Here is a 15,827-nt window from a genome sequence, read left to right on the forward strand (position 1 = left end):
GCCTGGTGTCTCTACAAGCTTATTTTAAGGAAGCTCTTCATTGTTGTCGGGGTATATGAAGCCTCTCTCTCTCTCTCTCTCTCTCTATATACCCTCTTTCATCGATGCATCTATCTCACGTAGCGTGCAAGCCTCGCCATGAACCTCTCTTGTACTGAGGCCCAGTCCGTCCTGATTACCGGGTAATAACACCAGATTGCAGTCTGGCATCCCTAAGAATGTGAATCATATTAACCAATCACCCAGTTGCTCGCCTGGAGGCATCGGTCATGCTCTCGCCTGCGAATTCCATCGCCGTGGGCTGCGAGTTCTAGCGACAGCCCGGAACACGGATGATATTCAGGATTTATCGCTCCTGGGTATTGAGACGCTGGAGCTGGTTGTCGATGATGCGGAAAGCGTACGACAGTGCTTCTCTGAGGTTGAGACACGCGTGGGCCACCGCGGACTAGACTGGCTGATCAATAATGCGTACAACCCTCTGCATTTCTCCTTTCCTTGTCTTTGGCCTAGCTGGGGGAATTGCTGACGCCAGATGACCGAAATCCGGCGCGGAGTTGCATAGAGGTCGAAGTAGGTTGAAATCCAAGCAAAGCTGCTTGCCAGTAGTACAGACAGTAATGACTGACGAATGCTGCATGGCACTCCCCACTCTCTAGACTTCACGGTCCCTGCTGTGGAAGTCGACCTGGCTGAAGCACGGGCCTTGTTTGAGGTGAACTTCTTCGCCGTCGTGCATATGTGTCAGACCTTTTTGCCGCTATTGATGCGAGCTCAGGGTACTATTGTGCAGATTGGCTCTATCACTGGGGTAAGTAGGGCAGTGTGGACTTTCTACCTTGCCCATGATTATCAGAGAGAGAGAGAGAGAGAGTGTGTGTGTGTGTTATTAACGTCATCTAGGTACTTCCATATGCGTTCGGGTCGATCTATAACGCCTCTAAAGCAGCCCTTCTCGCTTTCAGCGACACGCTGCGTGTTGAGCTGGCTCCCTTCGGGTCTGTCCTTTTTCTGTTCATCTAATCTGTCGCTGATGAGTCCTAGGGTTCACGTCAGCGTCATCATCACCGGCTACGTCCAATCCCGGATCGCGCGCACCAAACGCATGCTCAGGGAAGACTCCCTCTACCAGCCGCTACGTGTGGAATACGAGCATCGTCTCACCCATAGTCAACAGGGCTCCATGCCGCACGATGTCTACGCCCGTCGGGTGGTTGCACGGCTGCTGGATCCTGTCTGGCCATGTTGGTGGCCCCGGCAAGGACGAGCGCGACCTAGTCGATGGATCTGGGAGGGCGGTTGGAGTAAGCTGGTGATGGTCTCTGTTGGCGGATGGCTGTGGCTGGGATTATGGGAATGGATCTTTACGTGGATGTTGAAGCTGTGGAAGCTACAGAGAAAATAAGGGGCAAGTGAGTGTACGCAAGTAAAGTTAATCAGGAATATCAAGACGAAAAACAGTGCACTATTCTTGCAATTGGTACTATTGAAGTCTACCTTAGATTGACGATGGCTGCTACTAAGTACCTACTACCAACATTCAATCCACTAACTACATACTCTTCAACTGTCTCTTCAACCAGGCTCCCACGTTGGCAATGGATTTATCGGCCTCTGGGGCGCGACCCGCCATCAGGAGATGCACATGCTGCTGGCCCTCTGCCAACTCGAACTCCACAGCAACCCCAGCCGCGCGAGCCAGACGCACCAGCTCGATCGAGTCATCCTGCAGCGTCTCATGCGTACCCACGGTGACATACAGGGGCGGGAATCCGCGCAGATCCGCATGGACAGCACTCACCAGCGGGTTGCGCAGCGAGGTCGCGGAGCCCACGTACGCGGCGGCCATTTCGTCAAGGACCGGCCGGTGGGCAACGTGGTCGAGGGCGTCGTTGGTGTCCATGCTGGGGAAGCTGTTTTCCAAATTGGTCCACGGCGAAAAGGCCACAACAGCGCCCGGCAGGGGCAGACCTTCACCACGGACGCGCAGGGCAAGCGTCAAGGCCAGATTACCACCCGCGGAGTCGCCCATGAATACAATGGCCGAGGATGGCACCCTCCGCTCTTCCAGGAGCCAGCGGTATGCGGCCAGGCCATCGTCCTGGGCAGCTGGGAATTCATGCTCGGGCGTGCGGCGGTACTTCACGATCAGCGCCTGGGTGTTGGCAGCACGGCACACATGGCCCAGAACCTTGCGGCGGCCGCTGGGCGATCCCACCATGAAGCCTCCGCCGTGGAAGTATAGAATCACTCCGGCAATGGAGGGGCCGGGAACGGGCGATACCCAGATGCTAGGAATGCCACCGGCGTCGATATTCTCGTATGTCACCCCGGCGGGCTCTGCGGAACAGAGCTGCTCTTCCTCATACAAACTGCGCAGGGTGGCCAGGTCGATTTTGGGAATCGCCGCCATCCGGGCGGCCCTGGTCTCGTAGATCTCACGTAGAGCTTGACTCTCAACGGAAGGCATCGTGCTTAATGAGAATCGAGGTGGTATGTGAATCAATAAGCAAACACACAAGTAGATGGTTGAAAATGGACTGTTCTCTCGCAAAGACGAACAAGGGCTTTGAGTTGTGTGCTAAGAACTTCCACTCCAAGGGGGGAAATTCGACGGGATATAAAGATTTGTCCCTGCCGCCAAACTATTCCATTCGAGTCTATTCATGCAGAAAAGGGTGATTGTCGACTGATCAGCACTCGTTCCATAGCCACGCGTCATTATCTCTTGCTGAATGGAGGCAAGGGAGGTCAATTCCCGGATGCCCTCATCGAGCAATCATATCTATCTCCAAGGCGATGTGCGTGCTACATGGGGTCGGTGCGATACCATCTAATGTGCACATGATGACTGAGCACCTTCGAGGGTACTATTTTAATACAGCACTGCATGACGCATCTTCTTCAGGAGTTGACTGGATTTGTATCCTATTGGCAGCTTACCTGTGATTCACGTATGCAATGTGATAGTCGAGTACTCCATACGTATGGCTTCAAGGCAGCGGGCCTCGTTCTTCAACCTCGCAAAGGGTGTTCACTTGACTCGCCAAAACAACTGTCATCAATCAGGCGTACCGGAAGACTTAGAATACTTCCCCGTAGGGAGGAGGGTCTATTGTAGACAATCTGGACCAGGAAATCCTCGCGGAATTGCGATATTACAGGCTGACACTAAAGTTTATGTTGTATCACAACCTTTTGAATAATCCTTCAACTATCCTGGCCATTAACCCTCAAGACACATAAGCTTGCCCAAATATCCGAATATCTTCCCCGTAGTCCGACATAATGCTGTTGATCAGGATGAACATACAGTGGGGGTTCATCTGAGGGCATACTATACCCCTTCAGAGCCATTGTTCTGAATATCTTACTGGTGGTGTAAACTTTCTATGTATTCGACAATCCCGATATTATCCACAGTGTCCTCAAGAAGGGTCCGGAATAACAGGGCATTGCAATCTGGCCGGCACGGAGTTATTCATCTAGTTTTTATACCTTGACATGTGACAAAGTAATTGGCGTGCTTGGATTAAGCCTTATTTATCGACATATGTATTACCAGACCTTGGATGTCTATGGAAGATATAGGATATTTTACAAAGTGTACCGGATAGGATTGCATCACCGTGTGTACACATAATGAATGGTAAGACAGAATATTCAAAACAACATACATCCAAGGACGCCATCCACTTCTACTACTTGTACATTGCAATATTCCTTTATGGACAGGCCCTTGGAACACTCGATCCTTCCCAAGGACCCAGGACAACTGTCTCTATATGTAGTAGATGATGGCTTATTGACTATATTTGTCACATTATAATCAGTTAATCCGCATTTGGTCTTCAGTTATATACCATCATGACCGCAAAAGTTGCACATACGACCATAGGAAGTGGAAAATAGGGCTTCCCGTCCGCTCAGCCGTACTCAAGCCACTTGCCGGTTAGTTAGTAGTATGGTGGGTGACCACATGCGAATCCTGACTGTTGTATGTTTTTTTGCTGCTGTTATACTTTCAATATCGCTGCTTCCTTGAGTGAAGTGGACGAGAGAGGTGGGAAAGAGTGTCATAAAACATGCGGCAATTATTAGATATTTGGTGACTATTTTCAGTCATTTAACAAGAACAAAAGTATACAGGCTACAGATCTGCAACTTTATAACTATCAAGATTAGCTTTTTGTTGTTAGTAAAATAATATACTGTGTCTTTATTATATTCAAAGTATTGTTATAGGTGACTATAGAAGTACAGAAGAAAGATGATATAATAAAGGCTACCAACATGATTCTCATAACAGCAGTAGCAGAGAAATGATATTGGCAAATCTGATATCTAAAAAGGCATGAAGAGATGGAAAGCAGAGTGTCTATTTATAAGACTTGCCTCATGGATTCGACCAAAGTTGTGGCTATACCATTCCACTGCCTGTCTATCCGGACAATCATCAAGGACATTGTCAACCTCTAGGTATCCTGTCATCAGAGATATCCAGGACCTCAGTGACTCACCCCACGCAGAAAACCCTGTCTCTGTTTCTTCATCAATCGCAGCCTTGACAAAGCTTTCCACCAGCGCCTGTTCCAGTGGGCAGTGAAGATTGTCGTAGGTTTTATACCGGGTTGCTGACGCTGCATCTCTTATTTCGCTCCAAGGGTGGGAAATATCTTGTTGAAAAAGGCGCGCAAAGGAGTTCGGAAACAAATATACTTGGAAGCTCTGTTCTGCTGGATCACCATGTGGATAATTAAATACTGCACAGGACCGATCCAAGTGGTGGTGGCCAGCATTTATCTCCTCCAACATCTGCTGTGGGGTTGGATGGTCCTCCATGACTTCCGGAGGAGGGGCGCGATTTGGAACACTTTGGGAGAATCCTGCGCCCTCAAGCCTTTCAATGGCGGCTGTGTAGTCGTCGTCTTGCACCACAATCATAGGGGCCTACGAAGATAGAAAGATGGTTAGCGGAACATGACCGGGTTCAAATTCGACTGCTCAAGGTACACATTACCCCAACGGCAATAGGGACACCTAGATGCCACATTGCAAGCGCTCCCCAAGGAACCACAGTGAGAGGTTGAAGTGTTTCGCTAAGTCTTATGGACAGCCTGTCAGGCTTGGTCTGTCTCATGCACCTAAACATGGCTGTAGTGAGTAATGCGGGAGTGATGTTTCCGGAACAAAGAATTAGATCAGGTTAAGGATGATGTTCTGAACATGAGCCAGCTATAGTTCTTCTACTCTTCATCCTCTAATAGATCAAGTAGACCAAAGCAGCTATCTTGGAATAAGCCAGGTACATTCCTGCGCAAGCCCAACCAGTCAACCAGTTAGTAGGTAGATAGTAAACAGTACAGTTCCTGTTACTCCCTACTTCTTCACCACATGTTCCATTCCTAAACCAATTCCAGTACATACGACCATAGGAAGTGGAAAATAGGGCTTCCCGTCCGCTCAGCCGTACTCAAGCCACTTGCCGGTCAGTTAGTAGTATGGTGGGTGACCACATGCGAATCCTGACTGTTGTATGTTTTTGTTTTTTAATTACTTTGATTTTTGCACAGCTTTCTAAATTAGATTTTATCTTTGTGTCCTCGCGTGCATGAACAACACTAACCCTACAAGTTGTACTCACCTCTCCTAGCTAAGGAGAATTATGGTACTTTGGTTCGAATTATATACTAACTAGGCGCTAATTTGCATACCAGATTAACAATGATACCAACCCACAGCAATACATTGCTTTATAAAGAATATCAACAACAGCCCTATATTAGAAATCAGACAGACTTCGTTTGTATCATAATCTTGTCGTCCTCATCCATCGGAATTGACCCCTTCAAGCTCCCAAGGCACTTTGATAATGCCAATCATCAGAGGAATTCCAGTATGTAGATAACCAGAGATGGAAGGAGTTCCATGGATAGACAAACCAATTTTTGGCCGTTCTGTCATCGATGAAATACTATCCAAGGGTCAATGCCAGAAGAAAAGGAATCACTCGGGATAGACTTACACTCCCACAGAGACTGCTATGCACTGTCTGATCAATGGCCTGATGGAGCTGCACGTCGAATTCCCGCTCGCTGTTGGCTTTGACCTCGACCGAGGAAGCTCGATGCAGCAGGATGGGCTTGATGATGCCGGTAACCATTTCCACTTGGCTATTATCGCATGTGTCAGCCCCGATCACACGATTGGTTCGCAGGCACTACATACCTCTCAATGATCTGAATGGTCGACGTATATAACCGGCCGGAGTTCGGACCCAGGATGTAGAAGAAGTTAGGGAAGCCATGCATGGCGATTGTCTTGAACGTCGTCTTGTGGCCGTGTTGTTTCCAGTGTTGTTCCCGCGTCTTGCCCTGGCGGCCTTGTATACGGACATCGTACTGGCTGAGTGCAAACCCATTGGCAAGCAGCTTGGTGGTTCCCAATTGTCAGTCTCCCTCTCTGCGAAATCCACATGGTACTTACTTACAATTGCATCCACGGACATCTCTTCACCAGACCGCGTGATGATGGAGTTTGATGTGATTTCGGCAATGGGGTCTTCGGTTAGACGCATATTACTCTCATGCAGGGTGGCCAGGTATCCGCGGTCGAAGATGCGTCTCTTTTCACATGCTGGTTAGCTTGGACGTCATCTCGCTTGCATTCAGCGACCTCACCTTGCATCCAAATTCGTACTCTGGTATTAACGAGCCCCAGTATACCTCTAGACCGAACGGTGAGCAAAGTGCTTTGATCTTGAGCGCGTGAGGGATCTTACCAGGTGCTGTGCTCTCGACATACTCGCGGCTCTTCTTCTCCACGGATGCACGGCCGATTCTCCCCAGTCGATTGTTTTGAAAGCGGAACCATGTGATCTCCATGTACAGAAATAAGGCCAGACGGATCAGGTAGAGCAGGAGTGGAACGCGGCGGAATGTCTCCCTCCATCCGGGGGAGATTTGGTGATTGGTGGCCTTGACAATATGATGTGGTGTCTAGTGAGAAGTTATTACATTGAGGTCGGGTGTGTGTGTGTGTGTGTGTGTGTGTGGTTCATGGAAGAATCCGAGACAAAACTAACCCTCATAAACTGCGTCACTGATTTGGCCTGGTGGATAATGGCTGGCACCAACTGGGCAGCGGATGCTAGTTCCTCCCGGTTAAATTCTGTACCCAGAAGACGATGGAAGAAGGATTCCCACGTACCTCCATTGCCAATGACCGCTACACGTTTATCAGTGAGATCTACTCCGTGGTCCCACCGCGCGGTATGGATGATATGTCCTTGGAAGCGCTCGGCGCCAGGCACCTTGAGTTCCTGCGGATTGACCAGACCTCCAACTGCAGAGACGAGGATCTGGCATTCCTGCACAAACCACTGCTTGGTTTCAAGGTCCCTAAATGACACAACCCAAGTCTGCGTCTTCTCTTGCCAAGTCGCGCCGGTCCACTCGACTTGCCCCATGAAGTGCTGATCCACGCCATACTGCGTGGCGACAGTGGACAGGTAGTGCAGGATCTCGGCTTGGGGAGGGAAAGTCTGAGTAAAGTCCGGATTTGGGGCGAACGAGAAACTGTAGCAGAAGCCAGGGATATCGACTGCACACCCGGGATCTATCAATCACAACGTGTTAGCAAGAGCTGCAGCTCTGCGCAACCAAGCAGTTCGGGGGCGTCGGGATAATGACATGTATTCGCCCACCAGCACCCCCCGAGTCCCGCCTGCCGGTCATATATACAATAGTCCTCCAAGTTGTAGACGCTTTTGAGCTGGCATGCCATCGCTATCCCCGACACCCCCCCGCCAATAATGATAACTCGGCACGGGGGCCGCGAGGGAAGATCCATGGACGGTGTCAGAAAGGAGTAAGTATACTTCGTGTCCTGAAGTGACTTTGGGAAAATAAAACACAAAAAGCCCTGAGTCCGGCCGAAAACTAGGGCTGCAAAATGGCATTTAATGCCCTCGTTCTGTGTCGAGGCATGGCCACGTCCCCATCGAGCCCGTAAGGCACATACCACTGGACCAGGTAGAATATTCGGATACAAGACTGAGAAATGAAGCGACATTAGGCGCAACTAGTTCACTATCGCTGTTTCATTTTGCTCGTTGTGTTTTTTTTCCCACGATACGAGACGAACGTGGCTGTCAGCCACAAATTTAGATTCTAATAGTTTATCATGTTGAACCAATCAATCCAGCTCAGTTGAATCATTTCACCTAGTTTAATATATTTCTATTTCCCTTTTTGGGGATGGGAGTTTTCATAGCCATACTATGCGCGTAGGAGGTTTCCACATCAGCTGGCCTCGACTCATCAGCCAGCCTCAAATGCCCTGATACCCGGCTGCGTTCACTTACCAAAAGACATCCGCCTGCAGCCGATAAGGGCGCCACATGTTTACAGTGGATAAAAATCACGAAAGATGCAACTTTAGGCTGGAACTATGGTAGTTTTTTTTTAATTCAGCTCGGGCATCGCCGAGAGCGTGGTGTCGGTATCACCGCTTCTTTGGAGGTCTGCCTCCGTTAAATAAAGGTAAAGGCTATGCTCTGTGTTTTTCTACTGGCATCGGCATCGAACAAGGGCGAAGTTAGCATCTTGCTCACCGGATTTCGACATGTTTTTCACAGATGCTACGCTATTGGCCATATATCTGGGCCATCAGGCTCACATCCCGTCGTTTGGGATGAAGCTGGTGGCCGCGGGAGTAGGGCTGGGGCTGTTCTTCACACTTGTTGCTCTTGCAACTTCATTGATACGCGCACTGCTTGCTTCGCGGCAGTTGGTTTCCCTGTCGGACAAGGGCCAGACAGTACTGGGGAAACCACTGGTGTTCCGAATGAAGTTCAGCCATACACGCCGCCGACCTGTAAAGGACCGGTTTGATAACCGGTTCCTGGTTGTGGGCATTCCGGTTGGGCTTCGCTGTCGCTTCGGCAATCTCCTGGCGATTGACGACGACTCTCTCGATGTATCCTCGCCTCCCGGCCGAGGCACTGACTTCTCTTGGAACCGCATTGTCTCCCATTTTAGCTGCTGGTTCAGCTTTGACTCTGCGCGATTTCTGCATCGAGGAGACCATGGGGTGGATTTGAGGGAGAAATTGGACAATTTCCTCCGGTCTCAGGTATGAGAAGCCCTTGGTTCCAGGAGCTCAGTTCTCACCGGTGCAATAGAATGAAGACCCGGCCCAATGGCCTTACGCCTACGTCCTGAGCGTTCCTCAGTTCCTGGGTTGGGTCCGCAACGTTGTCGTGTGGTGGTATCTCTACAACGAAAACAGAGAGCTGGACGCAGTGATATTGGAGATCAATAACTCTTACTGGGAGAAACGAAACGTGCTGGTGAGAGTTGATCGAGTTTCCGACAAGCCTACTCTTCCCGCTGAAGCACCCGAAGCACTGCAATATCTAGATGACCGACAGTTGGTGCAGTCTTTGCCCTCTGCACCCCGCGCAACCTTTTACAAAGGGGTCTGGCACAAGTATATCTTTGCGTCCCCATTCGAAAAGGTTGACGGCGTGGTATCGAATCGATTCATCGACCCCCTCCAGCCCAGCGCCTGGAAAGCCAACGCTCCTTTTTCGAACATGGTGACGATGGAGGAATCTGGCGAGGTGAGGATGACCACCCGCTTGACTTGTGCTGGCCCTCCGATTGATCCCACCCAAATGAGTGCCTGGGACGTGGCCCGCCTTGTTTTCTGGTGGACGCTGCCGGGCGTGTTGACCACCCCGGAGATCGTTTTCAAGGCTCTGAAAATCCGGTTCTCGGGAGCCATGAAGATGAACTCCAAGCCGCCTGTGCGCAGCGGCAGCGTGGGCCGCAATATTAAGAAGCTGGAAATGTACTGTCTGCTCTGCGGTGTTTTTGTGTGATATTGTCTTCCTTGCTGACGAATATCTTAGCGATCTCGAGCCCTTCTTCCGCGCATACCTTTCAAGCTGCCTGGACGCCTACCCATACCCGGTCGAACTCTCCTACCTCCCATGCCGGTCATTCACCAACGACATTATCCGCATGCGGTCCCCGTCGTATAGAGAGGAGGACCCCAGCACAGCTCGCCTTTCAGTTGAGCCGACTGACCCCCAGTTTTACACCCGGCTCATCCACTACCCCGACGCGAAGACAGCGATAGCACGAGAAACACAACCGACAGGGCACGTCGCCGACCCGACAGCTCAACGGCTGATTGTTTCCGATCCCGCGCTTCTGACCTCGATACTGGAATCGGCATCATCTCAAAAGATTCAACCCCTGTTCCAGGGCGGCGCCCTGCCTCCGAACCGAAGACCTCGACAAATCCTCGCATTGTTCCGCGGGAAATCATCCCTCACATTTATGGACGAGTTTGCTCTTGCCTCGTCAGCTGCATCCGCGCGCGCAGTCTACATATCTTCCGCACTCCGACTACTCAGCGCGCGTGCACTCGCCTTCCGCTCCCAGACCCTCCTGGGCATATACATCTTCTTTGCCGGGTGCCTGATGCGATGGCTAGTTCTGGAAGGGCTTCTGGGCTGGGCCAGCAAAGCCTCGGCTTCCAGTTTACACATGGATCTCCGGTGGAGCGCACTGATGGGTATTACGGCGTATTTGGTCGTCATGAGACTTTGCACGGAGATGAAGAATCGGCTGCTTTGCTGGGGGCTCGGACTCACCCAGATGACGAACTAGTTATGAGACATACTAATATAACGCAATCTAAGAGACGTCTATTTTATTCACTTGCAGCGTTCAGCGTGACAGTTGGGCAATCCCACAGTGCAAGGCTTTACCGGTAAATCTTCGCGAAAGCGTCCTTGATTGGGAAACCATGCAGTCCATGCCTGCAGAACCTTTCAAGCTTGGAAAGGAACGGTGTATCCGTGACATCCTTGCTCGGTGAAACCCGTTCGATTCAGCCAGCCACGCTGGATGCGAGATGTGGTTGGGCAGCAGATAAAGTTTTCCCTGCCGCTATTGTATGTGTAGACTGTAGAAACATTCCTAGTGGAGATCGAGATCCTGCCATCCCGCAGTAGGATTAGTTGGCGTTCTCGCGCGATGGTTGTCGCTGCTAGCTTCGCAGATTCTGGCGCGCCAGAGCGCTTTCTTTCCAGTAAACGTCGAGCTGGGAATTCCACGGGGTCTATCTAGTGGAGCCTCGAATTTTCCGACGGCTCCGAGGATTTGGAGGAGCTCACCTGAAAATTCGCCGGAGGTGCTTGTACTAGTTAGTTAGTGTGCCATGTGTCATTGTGATATTGTCTACTCTGGACGGAGTAAATTCATACCCATCCATTTCTTACACAATGCCTTGACGGTCCGGTTTCCCCGGCAATTAAGAGGGACCCAGCGGAGAGCTAAGTGTCATAGATGCGACGGTTCGTCGGGACAAGCTCCGTATGAACCCATGCACTGAGATCGTATGCTCCTCTTGCGGCAGGCTAAAATTACCTTATAAAATATGATATTCCCTAAATTCTCAAGCTTGTAGAACCATTACGAACTATCGTAAAGCCGGTCTTACCTGGATGATTTGCATAGCGGTAAGAAACCTGCTACGCAAAGACTTCGATACAGGGAGTATAATGGTTGCTCACTGACTTCTCTGCCGGCCGACTTCACATCCCATCCCTCGTCGTTTGACAAGTGCAAACCCAGTATGCTGCCCGAAGAAGTAATACAATATCTTGTTTTTGTTGGTACCTTATCTTGCAGTGTTAAGTCATTGATGGATTTCCGCCTAAGCACCACCTTCTTCTTCAACGCCAGCGCCTGGTCCCATGACGATTACTTGCATAATTTAAACACGCGTCTATTACCACCGGCTCCATGAGTGGTGGACTATCTGCTGCCGAACTTGCCAGTTTGGACGGCCGCGTAAAGATGTGCAGGAGCGAATCCCAAGCAAAGAGCCATGTATTCTGTTTTGGGTAATCCAAGCAGTAAACAATTCTTCAGATATGCAGACATGATGCAGTAGCTTTCAAGGCCACACACAGGCTGCGAAGCTCTCATGAATGTGCGAGTTTCGAGGAAATCAGCAAGTATATCTTGGTTTGAGGCCATGCGGTAATTCGCTGCTTTTCTTATTTTGGCGAGTTTGTGCTTTCTTCGGCGTTGGGGAGGTAGTAGTCCGTGAATCCTACACTACTATACATGTTCTTCGCGGTATATTCTGGAATGAAAATACCCGCGGTCTGGTTATAATGTCAAGTATGATAAATGTCAAGTTACGAAGCATCCAATCACACTACCGCCCTAACACCTTGACCGATCTAGGATGACGGCACCCACCCCTGACCAAGACAACTCTCGGTTTAACCGGCCCGTATGAGGACCGGGGATGATCTGTATCTGAAAATGTGGAAAAGCCCAATTTGGATTGTTCTAATTGGCGCCTGGTACGGAAGGATGGTAGTGTGCCATCTTCTAGGGCTTCGATTATTGGCTCCCCCGTAAGCTTCAATCCCCTAACCAATGGGTGACATCCATGATATAGGTATTTAACATGGAAAGAGTTCCCTTATGCTTGACAAGATCTTCAAAGAAGAAAACGAAACATCGATATTCCCCATTTTCTCAGATCCCTGCCCAAGATGATGTACCCGGCACTGTATTTAGCTGCTGGCTTGTCCCTAGCATCGTCCGTTGCTTCTAGTTTGGCTGAGCCGGGACTGGTTAGACTACAAAGTCGTTCCATCAAACGGGCTGCCTTGTCGGAACTGGACAGCAGATCGACAAAGGCCCATGGAGTCCGTGTACCTCTTACGGACTGGATTCGCCAGACCGATCTCCAAGTAACCTACCTCCCCGTGTGAGCCCGCATTTACCGTGTCCAGAAGCTGACCATCATTCCGAGGGATAGTGGTATAGTACCATTGAAGTTGGGACACCGGCTCAAACCTTGTGAGTATGCTTCCAATATCTTTTTCCAGTGTATATCATGGTAGCTGACCGACGTGACAAGCACCGTTATGTACGATACTGGCTCCACGGCTCTTGTGCTGCCGCAGCGGAATTGCACCACCTGTGGCAAGCATACTCTTTTCGACCCAGCGGAATCCACGTCATTCTCTTCCTCGCCGGGGGAAGATGTGGTCTTGGACTTTAGTACAGGGGCAACCACTATCCCAATAGCGGAGGCGGAAACCGCGAACTGCACTGTTGTTACCGACACCGTAAGCCTGGGTGGTCTCAAAGCTCCAGGCCAGATGTTTGCACTGTGCCATCAATACCCGGAGGCCTTTGAGGACGTCGCGATGGACGGCATCCTCGGTATGGGCATAGCCCCGCAGTCGGACGCGGATATTATTCCCACTTTCTGGTCCCTGTATGCCAGTGGCCAGTTACCAGAACCCGTGTTTTCATTCTATCTTCTGCCTGGGTCCGTGGACGGCGCCGAACTCAAACTCGGAGGCATCGACCACTCGAAATACGAGGGCCATCTCACCTACGTGGATCTGAACAAGAACCTCAGCGCTGTTTCATCGGCGTTTGTCATGGACCTGCAAGAAATCCACATTGATGGAAAGCCGGCCCTCACGCGTGGGAACTACACCAGCGGCATTGTCGGTGGTAAGCCCGCGAAATTTCGATCTGGTCTTGCGGCCCTCGACACGGGCACCAGCTTCCTGCAGACACCGGATAAGCAGTCCGCCTGGGATATCTACCAGCAGATCTCTCCGCACATCAAGCAGATTGATGCTGCTGGGGCATGGGGTGCCCCCTGCGACATTTTGGACTCGGTTGCTCCCACGCTTAAATTGGCTATCGGCGACGGCGACCACCGATTCCAGCTCACCTTGCCGCGACACCTCTTCAACCTTGGTGAATACCCCGGTCTCCCCGGGATATGTCAAGCGGCCTTTAGCAACCCCGTGGAGATCATCCAAGATCCATCCGGCGACCAGCCGGTGTGGCTGCTGGGTTCTCCGGTGTTGAAGGCGTACTACACTGTTTGGGATGGGTTAAACATGAAGGTTGGGTTTGCGCATGCTGTCAAGCCCGCGCGGTCTGTGACTGGTAGGTAGGACGGCAGCGGGTTCGGGCATAATCATGATCCAGGGGTTTTGTACTTGATTTGATATGGTGCTTAGGCCGTCCCAAGTGCCATTGACACTATTTCACAGCGTTATTTGGAGTAGATGTTGTAAATTAGGACGCGGGTTTAATAATCTCAATTCACATGAGGAAGACTGAATTTGGAATGGATATACACAGACTGCATTTAGCACAACTCCATGAGCAATATAAGAGTTCCAACTTCAAATTTCTTGAAAAATAACACAAGAATGCGTCAGGATGAAGAGTTGTCGGTATAGAACAAGCTGGAAAAAAAAAACAAAAAAAAAAAAACAAATATAACCCAAGTTTCTCCTGTACTTTGAATTCTTCTCCCATCGATCTGTCCATTCGTCGCCTTCAAACCGCTCCAATTAAGAGTCAAATAGTATTACTTCCACGATTACCAACATTTTAAACCACATTTTGGCCACCATGGGTGGGTTGAGGAGCATAAGAAGCATAAGGAGCAGTAGGAGCAGTAGGAGCAGTAGGAGCAGTAGGAGCAGTAGGAGCAGTAGGAGCAGTAGGAGCAGGAGGCATAGCAGGAGCATGAGGAGCAGGAGGAAGAGCAGGAGCATGAGGAGCAGTTGAAGCAGTGGCAGCAGTAGGAGCCGTAGGAGCAGTGGCAGCGCCTTCGCCGTTTCGAACTGGCGGGTACTTTTCACCGTGACGCTCGACTGAGCCCGTTGATTTGGCATAGTCATATAGGTTCAGAATCTCAAGACACATGCACACAAGAGTGAAGAAGCTATGTGGCTGGCATTAGAGAAGGTGGTTACTCGATTGAGGATCTCTCGGGAAACTCACAATGCTAAGAAGGCGAATGCCTCCGCGGCATTCTTCCTTGCGCAGCCGCTGGAAAACGACCGGGCGAACCAGTGGCACCCAATACTGCTAATATGCTGAGCCAGGAATATGAAGGCAGCCAGCCACCTGATCGTAATCGTTCGATGGTTAGTTTATTGCTGCATACGGAGGCCGTTGGATTTGGATGCGGGATTGTTCGTCACTCACAAGAAGGAGAATATTATATCGAGGGGAAGCATATGTCCATGATTGCGCTTCATCAAGGCGAATACAATTGCTGGGATATAGAATACCACGGTAAGGACGGCCTGTGAATAGCATTTAGCTGGGTGGTTATGTCAACAGGATAGGGTGGCCGTCTTACAATCACAAGAGGATATATAATTCGGTAGTTTTTAAAGTGGACAGTCGCCCACGCCGCAAGGCCTAGCACAATGACTGCACTCATCCATACTAGACAGCGGATGATAAACAGGACGGGGCGCAGAACAGACCCTGTATTCGACATGACGAAGTTCTCACGAGTGGTTCGTATTTAATGGAGGAAGAGTGTATTGTCTGGGGTGAAGAAACCGTCAACGACGGGGGTTGTCAGGTGCTCCGCAGTTGGTTTTATAGCTGTCTACTAATCCTTTACAGTAATCCGGAGTAGCTAATGGGGAAAAAGACATACGCCTGACGAGAAGCATCTACTATATGACACTGAAGAGTGGTTAAGACTTCCATGGGTTGGGTCTGGTGAGAGCCGGCTGCCCAACCATTCAGCAGTGATAACCATTCGAGAAGAAGCTGGCTATCACCGGCCAGACCTGGTACAAAACCTGAATACCCAGATTGCTTGACAATTTGATCGTATGACCATAGAGGTATGACATAACGCTCCTGGTCTATAGAACCTGTCACTTGACGCCTCCATATAGCTTCGAATCCGGCCCAACGACGGTAGTTTCCAGGTATACTAGA

The 15,827-nt window shown here is 50.2% G+C and overlaps 7 protein-coding genes across 7 annotated transcripts; 3 read left to right on the forward strand and 4 right to left on the reverse strand.

Moving 5' to 3' along the window:
- Window positions 1–138: 138 nt before the first annotated feature.
- Window positions 139–1,405, forward strand: P175DRAFT_0531600 (SDR family oxidoreductase; the record flags this gene model as incomplete). The annotated part of the gene is made up of 6 exons (XM_040899888.1): window positions 139–182; window positions 247–471; window positions 566–573; window positions 660–811; window positions 904–998; window positions 1,045–1,405. The coding sequence occupies 6 exons, from the start codon at window positions 139–141 to the stop codon at window positions 1,403–1,405; spliced, it is 885 nt and encodes a 294-aa protein (XP_040753445.1).
- A 147-nt stretch (window positions 1,406–1,552) lies between these two features.
- On the reverse strand, window positions 1,553–2,516 carry P175DRAFT_0523229 (alpha/beta hydrolase; the record flags this gene model as incomplete). The annotated part of the gene is made up of 1 exon (XM_040899301.1): window positions 1,553–2,516. The coding sequence occupies exon 1, from the start codon at window positions 2,468–2,470 to the stop codon at window positions 1,553–1,555; it is 918 nt and encodes a 305-aa protein (XP_040753446.1). The 5' UTR covers window positions 2,471–2,516.
- Window positions 2,517–4,344: 1,828 nt separating this feature from the next.
- P175DRAFT_0434120 (uncharacterized protein) lies at window positions 4,345–5,152 on the reverse strand (the record flags this gene model as incomplete). Its single annotated transcript, XM_040893640.1, has 2 exons — window positions 4,345–4,950; window positions 5,021–5,152. 2 exons carry the CDS (start codon window positions 5,150–5,152, stop codon window positions 4,345–4,347), a joined length of 738 nt encoding a protein of 245 aa, XP_040753447.1.
- A 904-nt stretch (window positions 5,153–6,056) lies between these two features.
- Window positions 6,057–7,851, reverse strand: P175DRAFT_0508923 (flavin-containing monooxygenase; the record flags this gene model as incomplete). Its single annotated transcript, XM_040898393.1, has 8 exons — window positions 6,057–6,168; window positions 6,229–6,431; window positions 6,491–6,625; window positions 6,681–6,727; window positions 6,782–6,998; window positions 7,085–7,149; window positions 7,210–7,617; window positions 7,692–7,851. 8 exons carry the CDS (start codon window positions 7,849–7,851, stop codon window positions 6,057–6,059), a joined length of 1,347 nt encoding a protein of 448 aa, XP_040753448.1.
- Window positions 7,852–8,694: 843 nt separating this feature from the next.
- On the forward strand, window positions 8,695–10,682 carry P175DRAFT_0435761 (uncharacterized protein; the record flags this gene model as incomplete). Its single annotated transcript, XM_040893756.1, has 3 exons — window positions 8,695–9,135; window positions 9,185–9,855; window positions 9,917–10,682. The coding sequence occupies 3 exons, from the start codon at window positions 8,695–8,697 to the stop codon at window positions 10,680–10,682; spliced, it is 1,878 nt and encodes a 625-aa protein (XP_040753449.1).
- Window positions 10,683–12,746: 2,064 nt separating this feature from the next.
- Window positions 12,747–14,099, forward strand: P175DRAFT_0545799 (pepsin-like aspartic protease; the record flags this gene model as incomplete). Its single annotated transcript, XM_040900398.1, has 3 exons — window positions 12,747–12,790; window positions 12,859–12,903; window positions 12,961–14,099. Coding segments are annotated over 3 exons (1,152 nt in total), but the record flags the coding sequence as incomplete, so codon positions are not given.
- P175DRAFT_0545803 (MARVEL domain-containing protein) lies at window positions 14,100–15,414 on the reverse strand. Its single transcript, XM_040900399.1, has 4 exons — window positions 15,229–15,414; window positions 15,072–15,172; window positions 14,865–14,990; window positions 14,100–14,805 (listed from the first exon to the last, which is right to left on the reverse strand). The coding sequence occupies exons 1-4, from the start codon at window positions 15,370–15,372 to the stop codon at window positions 14,469–14,471; spliced, it is 708 nt and encodes a 235-aa protein (XP_040753451.1). The 5' UTR covers window positions 15,373–15,414; the 3' UTR covers window positions 14,100–14,468.
- Between the last annotated feature and the right edge of the window lie 413 nt (window positions 15,415–15,827).

This window comes from Aspergillus ochraceoroseus (genome assembly GCF_002846915.1).
Source record: "Aspergillus ochraceoroseus IBT 24754 chromosome Unknown P175scaffold_3, whole genome shotgun sequence".
In the NCBI taxonomy this organism is placed as follows: Eukaryota; Fungi; Ascomycota; class Eurotiomycetes; order Eurotiales; family Aspergillaceae; genus Aspergillus; species Aspergillus ochraceoroseus.

Excerpts from the sequence above, each read along its gene's own strand:
- P175DRAFT_0545803 (XM_040900399.1), bottom strand. The coding sequence starts at position 15,372 with ATGTCGAATACAGGGTCTGTTCTGCGCCCCGTCCTGTTTATCATCCGC. Across the intron at positions 15,173-15,228 it reads TTATATATCCTCTTGTGATT|GCCGTCCTTACCGTGGTATT; the intron begins GTAAGACGGCCA and ends TGCTATTCACAG. Across the intron at positions 14,991-15,071 it reads GATATAATATTCTCCTTCTT|GTGGCTGGCTGCCTTCATAT; the intron begins GTGAGTGACGAA and ends GATTACGATCAG.